Here is a 6,834-nt window from a genome sequence, read left to right on the forward strand (position 1 = left end):
CGTAAGCAGAGACATCCTCCACTAGGCCAGGTTGCTCAAAGCCCCATCCTCTGTGGCCTTAAACACTTCCAGGGATAGAACATCCACAATTTCTCTGGACAACCTGTGTCAGTGTCTCACCACCCTCATAGTAAAGAATTTTTTCCTCATGTCTAACTTAAATATCCCCTCTGTCAGCTTAAAGCCATTCCTCTTTGTCTTGCCACTACACATCCTTGTAAAAAGTCCTACTCCAGAATTCTTGAATGCTCCCTTTAAATATTTGAAGCTACCTTAAGGTCTTCCCTGAGCCTTTCCTTCTCCAGGTTGAACAAGCCCAACTCTCTCAGCCTGTCTTCATAGAAAAGTGCTCCAGTTCTGATTATCTTCAAGGCCCTCCTTTGGACTCACTCCACCAGGTCCCCATCCCTCTTGTGTTACTGTCATACACACAGTTTTCTCCCTCTAGCCTTGCTCTGTGCATGCTTGCACAAGTGTAGTTTTGTGTAGACTCTTCATGCCCAAATCTACCCAGTCCCACCACTCAGTCTTCCTCTGGTAGGCCATAGCAGGATTCTTGCTTAGGTCCTTACATAAGTTCTGTAATATTATTTACAGTTTACATTCCTCTAAATGCTAGTCAATGAAGAAAACAAAGTCACACCTGGTTTTAGTTCTATGAGTTCAAATTGCCTATTGCATCAATTTTCCCTGACACATGAAGGTATCTATCACTTCATAACTCTGTTTACTTCTGGAGCTCAGCAAAGTAATAAATTTCTTGTCAGATTTGTGCTGAGACCACATTTTCTCTCATGTGAAGTCTTGACATCTATCTAGGAATAAAACCACAGGAACAGGTTGTTTCTGATATTGACTGTGAGACTATCCAAGTTCCAGTCTGTCATTTTCACTAAATACCCTTCTTCCCAATGCGTCTGCATTGGAATAATATGGAATAATATGTAGAGCCAAAGATGTCAGTGATATGGCAGAGCTCACTCAAAAGGTGGAGTATTTTGGATGACTTGCAGCATGTCCTTTGAAGGAAAACAGAAGTCAGTATTATAATGCCACTTGGAGGAGAGGAAAGATTTTGATAAATGCTATAAACCTGTGGGTCCTGAAGAAACTGCATGTAGAGGTGGGCAAAGGAACCCACAGAGTCTATTTTGACTGGAAACTGATTATTATTACCATCAAAAAAATCTGCAATTTTTATGAAAAAGTAGTTTTAATCTGTCTGTATTTGCTTGTAAAATCAAGGCCAAAATCAAAATGGGAGAGACTAGTTAGAATTCTAGACATTCAACTATGTACCAAAAAAACTTCTGGGTATTTAGAATGATAAGATTGCTTGTCTGTGTAGGAAGTTCATTATGATTTGCTCCACATGAACTGTAACTTACTGAGGTTACTGTCTTTCACCTCTTTAAGTAAGTAATTAGTAATCAATAAAGTTTACAATAGCAAAAAGCTTAGCGCGACAGCTTGGATCATGAATGCCAGGTCTTTTCCTTGGCTTTGGTGGTGCCATGATATCATTTTCATGTCCAGACTTACTTTAGAGTTAAAACTTCAAAGCCATGGCAGTGTTTGAAAAGCAACACTGTGTATCGGAATCAGTGTCTCACTGTACTGGAAGTACAGTTCAGTTCCATTAACTTGTGGTATGCTGTCAGAACACTGAAAACTCTTTCTCAGAAAGGAAATGGAAGAAAACTTCCTACTGCATTTTCCCTCATTTGGATCCTTTCCTTTATCTCATTTGGATCCTTCCCTTTCCAAACTGGAAAGGATCCTTTCCAACACTGGGTTATGACCTGTAGCATCTTTTAGGAAATTCAAAAAATGCAAAGCCTCTGATATCCAACAGAAACCACAATTCAAGCCCATTTGTGGTCCTTGCCTATTATCTGATTTACCTGTCTGATTTTACAGTTTGCAATGATTTAATTTGGATTTTAATTTAATTTAATCTGATTTTACAGATTACAGTGAAAAAAATCAATACTGGAGGCATTTTTCTCATATAAATAATCATTTGGGAGTCTTAACCAATTTTACATTATTAAGTATAGGGATCATGCTCAAGAAGAACTATGAATATAATTGTTTTTCAGCCATCATAGCTGAACCAGCCAAAAACAAAAAAGAATCAAACCATAAAACTGGCTTTGAAAAAAAAAAAAAAAAAAAAAAAAGGAAAATTATTATAATTTTTTTTTTTTTTTAAATGAGAGTGCCACATATGTAAATGCACTGGAGAGCATGAGAGACTGCAGCAGTATCAGCACTGCCAGCGATGCATGCACACTCCACATAATTTTTTGTTCCACCCCATCCCCTAGCACAAGCCCAGATTGTGTCTGGATCTAATTCTTTGTCACCATAGAATTCTTTGACTTTCTGTAAAGAACTACTCAATGAATTTTATATAAGTTTTAAAAGTCTTGTGGTTGCACTGCTTATTCAAAAAACTTTCTGTTTGTAGAAGCTCACTTGGATTCAATGTGAGCTACGTGTAGTTGTTTAAATCCAAACGTATCTATTCCCTCCATCCCCCCAAATTTATAATTATTTTTTTCTATATTTTAAAAACACTTTTAAAAACTTGAAGAATGGAGTCAAAAATGTGGATCCTATTTACTCATGACTGACAATCAGGAGAACAAAAATATGACTATCTAATTGCAAATTATCAGTTACTTCTTGATCATGCTCTCCTTTCTGTTGATCCAAAATCATTCTCAAGACAATTTAAGAGCTTGTTTACAAAGGGACTCATCCTTGACTGGCTTATGTTGCTGACACTTTTGGTATTTCTCTTCCATGCTAACCACTCTCAAGGAAGCCTTTGGCAAAAAACCAAAATCTCTAGTCCTCATTACCTTATCATCTAAAACAGTGGCTGATATTCGTTCAGAAAGTTTTAAATATAAATCTTACTTTAAATGAAGCGAAGTTCTTCATACATACAATTTGCACCACGTATCAATATAACTTATCTCTATCTCTTAAGGCACACAATCTCTCATTTGCTATTCAAATTGTGTGCTTAAATTTTACTTGGGAATTTGAAAGAGTTTTACAGGCTTTCACTAAGAGACTCCTAATACTCTAAGAGAGTTGCAATTAAAGCCTTGACCCCCTGTTCACTTAAGCCTTTCTGAAAATTTTACCCCAGACCTATTTGGACCCTGTAAGAGAATAACGGAAAAATAAAAATTTCTTCCTGTGAGAACTGCTGAGAAATATATCCAAGTAATTGCATAACATCAACAGAAAACGTGGAACACAAGAAAAACATTTGTTCAGTGTATTGGATAAACAATGTCAGCTTCTGTTAAATTACTTAAATTCTAAGCAAGACAAGTGAGGCAGACCAAGTTCAGGACTGGGGGGTTTGTGTGTGTTCACACTCTGAAGCTGCCCTATGCTTGACAAAGTAGTAGTGACTTTGACATTTTGTCACAGGGAAGGCAATGACTTGCATTCTGAGAAGGCATGATAATTGAAATACACATACAGATTCCAAAAAAATATCAGACTCACACAGATTTAATCTGTATCCACAACCATACTTTGTTTTTTTTTTTTCTTTGTAGAGAGAGGTGGTCTGAGCACACTGCTCTGCTAGGTAGTGCCAAGGTCTTGTCACAACTGGCCTATTAGGTCTCTCTGTGGTTTTGGGTAAGTCACTTAACTGTGTATCTCTTTGCGTATCTCAGAGCTATGAATACTGAGTATCTCTTTGCGTATCTCAGAGCTATGAATACTTAACTCAGAGTTACTAGCTGAGCCTAATTCTCTGAAGCCTCTTAAACTTAAAAAAGACTATATATTATGCTGTCATTTCCAGAATTTCCACTCGTTTTGCGATATTTTGGCAATAACTATTAGATCAGTTATCCAGGTGGTTTTAAAAGCAGCTAAAGAGAAGCTTTAACCCAGTAAAATTATGAAATGAATTCTTACTGTGTCTGTATGAAGCAGTTTGTCTCTGAGAATATGAGAGCTTCCTTATCATACATGATACTATTTCAGTGAATGGGGAATAGTTTTGAAACACAGCATACTTACGCTTTTTTTCCACAGATGGCTCCCTGGTACCAGTTTCTGCAAGTGCTGAAGTATTTCTTTTTTGTTCCCATAACTTGCTGAAGGGCACAGACATTGGGGCTATGGGTGGGAGTGAGAAACATTTTAAAAAGAAGTTTCTGTACATCCTTGGGAAAGTTCAATGTAAAATGCCTCAAATACTCTTTCTGTTGAGCAAGAGTAAGAAATTAACATTAAGTTCCCAGGGCAAGTGTGTTTTCAAGCAAATACAGTGCAAGCTCCTGAGACTGCCCAGCTGGGTTTCTTTGGCAAGCCCACCCTCCCAGCAGGGACAGAATATTCCCCTCCATTTTGGTTTGACCCTCTGTTTCTGACGGGTAGTGATCACCAGCTGTGCCTACTAAAGTCTCAATGTGCCTTACATTACTCCCTTTCCCCTGCAAAGTGAATTAATTACCAGCCACAGGGGATGGAGTTGTGAATACCATCAAGGTCTTTTCATTAAAGTTTTGTCTTGTACACATCTGTGCAGCTGAAGGTCATGGGGAGATGGGGAAGAAAGGTGCCTTGTTCTTTATCTAGATGGAAACCCTGTCTTCTGTAAATCAATCAGCTATTTTGATTACCAACCATTTGGAGTACTGCAGGCACCTAAGTAAACATTCTGGGAATTACTGGGGACCAAAGGGTAAATTGGAAAGTAAATAAAAGGAGTCACAGTTTTCAAATGAGGAATACTTGTTCCTTAGCATTGTAGTGTACAGAAAAGGAATTTCTTAAGGGTGAATTCCATGGAGCAGAGGCATTTTGCCACTAATAGAAAAAAGTCAGCTCAAAAGTTAGAACGTATATTTTACATCAGTGGGAAGTCAGTGATTTTTTTTTTAATTTAAAAAGCTCAGTGTGAGTTTAGCAGGCTGAGGAAATGTAACAAAGAAAGATAGGACGGCAAAAAATTCTTATTCACAGAATGCTTTTTACTTAAGAAGATTGCAAGAAAATATCTTTAGACACATGTGTCTCCCTGACACCAGCTGTTAAAATTATTTCCATGTTTCTGAGCAGTCTAACTTGGGAACATTGTCCTTTGCACACCCTGCGGAGCAGCTTGCTTCATTGCTCTAGCAGAAACAGAAGTTTTACAAAGGACTCCCAGTATATATTCTCATGTTAGAAAGCAACGAAATAAAATTCATGGTTTCCATTAGAATGGAATAAAGAGAGCAAATACTGTGGGATAGGTGCCAACTCTATTCAAACTTTTGAAAATGTATATTAAACATATCTGGCATCCCATTATGTTAATTGTGAACTGTAATTAATTTCCGTGATTCTAAAATGCATGTATTTTATTCATTAAGAAGTGTTGATTTTAGATTTTTCCATATTTTATGAAGTCTGACAATATTCTGTCTCCTTTTGAAACTCCCCAGAAAGCTTTTTATTGAAGAACAATTCCTGTAAAAATTAACTAAGTTCTATTTGATTGATAGTAAAAATTTATAGTGAAAAATTACATTTAATACAATATGAGAAGGAAGGGGAGGATAAATGTTAACAAGCTCCTTTTTAAAATCAAAATAAAACCCAGTTACTTACCCTTGGTCGCGTGCCCTTATTCGACTATGAGTTAAAATCTTGTCATAGTGAGCAGAAGCAGCTGCTTGTTCAAAAGCAGACAACAAAAGAGTGGAAAAGGTGAATAAGAAAAAGATCTTCATCTCTAGTCCTCTGTTGCTTCTGGCAAGTCTGAAAGAGAGAACTGGCAAAGGATCTGGAGAGCTGACAACTTATATACATGTTGGAAGGTGGTGGGAGGGATCCACAGGATAACCTGAAACTTCATACCACCCTCCTTAGAACAGCAGCTTTTGCTGCCAGATTCAGTAACCTCAATTAGTACCATACATTAACTATATAAAACATTTTTTTAATCCCTAGTTGACTAATTTCTTCCTTATTACAGATGGCTTAGCATTTTATTCTGCTGACACAACAGCAGAGAAAGTTTGAGTTTAGACTTTGACTTATGGTTTTGTATTTATAACACTGAAGCATTCAGAGGTCGTGATCATCACGTGTGGTTTTGTTCAAACCCAGAGGAAGAGGTTGTCTCTTACCATAGGAACTGCGCTGCTTTGCTTTCTATATCCTCACAGCTCTCATCTATGAGCTGTTTAACTAGTGAAGTTGGTGAAAGTTCCAAACAATGCTGCTGTTAATAAACTGGAATAGTATTTTTGTCTTGAGGAAAAAGGCTGTATTAGGGCACATTCTGATTATGAAGTAGTTACGTAATCAAATTCAGCATTAGCTTACAGATTCATTTTAGTTCTAATAACAGTTGTTATTACATAACACTTTTGTTCAGAGCTTCATATAATCATAGAAAAATCACTGAGTATCTGAAAATTTGATTACGTACCATTCTATACTTATTAATTAGTCTTTGAGAGCCTCTTATGAAGTAAATGGAAAATATAAGTCCAAGATGTAAATGAGAGAACAGAGGCGGAAGGGTGAAGTGACTGGCATGAATGGGGCATGAGCCCCCAGTGAACTAGCAGTCATAAGTGTATAGGAGCAGCTGGTGCTCGGACTGCAATCCAGGACTTTGTAATTTTTATGTAAAGGAAAAGATTCTGGCATTTATATGGAAGTGTTTGCATGTGAATAAACTTTCCAGGTATAGTATATAGATGATACCAGATCTTTTTAAATTGAGGTGAGTCCTAATGGCAGTAGTTTGCTGTAGTTTATTCCTCCAAACCAGAGTGACTAACTGGAACCAGA

At 37.2% G+C, this 6,834-nt stretch overlaps 1 protein-coding gene across 6 annotated transcripts in view; it reads right to left on the reverse strand.

Moving 5' to 3' along the window:
- Positions 1–5,828, reverse strand: part of POSTN (periostin) — a 35,030-nt gene extending 29,202 nt beyond the window's left edge. For 3 of the 6 annotated variants that reach the window (XM_057399981.1, XM_057399978.1, XM_057399977.1), the window contains exons 1-2: positions 5,641–5,827; positions 4,063–4,161 (exon numbers count right to left, since the gene is read on the reverse strand). In XM_057399981.1, the coding sequence (XP_057255964.1) occupies positions 4,063–4,161; positions 5,641–5,762 (221 nt within the window). In that variant the 5' untranslated portion in view covers positions 5,763–5,827. Of the gene's footprint in view, positions 1–4,062; positions 4,162–5,640 lie in introns of all 6 variants that reach the window. The other 3 variants (XM_057399980.1, XM_057399979.1, XM_057399982.1) reach the window with 3 other exon arrangements.
- Positions 5,829–6,834: the final 1,006 nt, after the last annotated feature.

Source organism: Pezoporus wallicus, unplaced genomic scaffold, assembly GCF_028554395.1.
Source record: "Pezoporus wallicus isolate ANWC-B61680 ecotype Strahan unplaced genomic scaffold, APGP_CSIRO_Pwel_v1 scaffold_7383, whole genome shotgun sequence".
Taxonomy (NCBI): Eukaryota; Metazoa; Chordata; class Aves; order Psittaciformes; family Psittacidae; genus Pezoporus; species Pezoporus wallicus.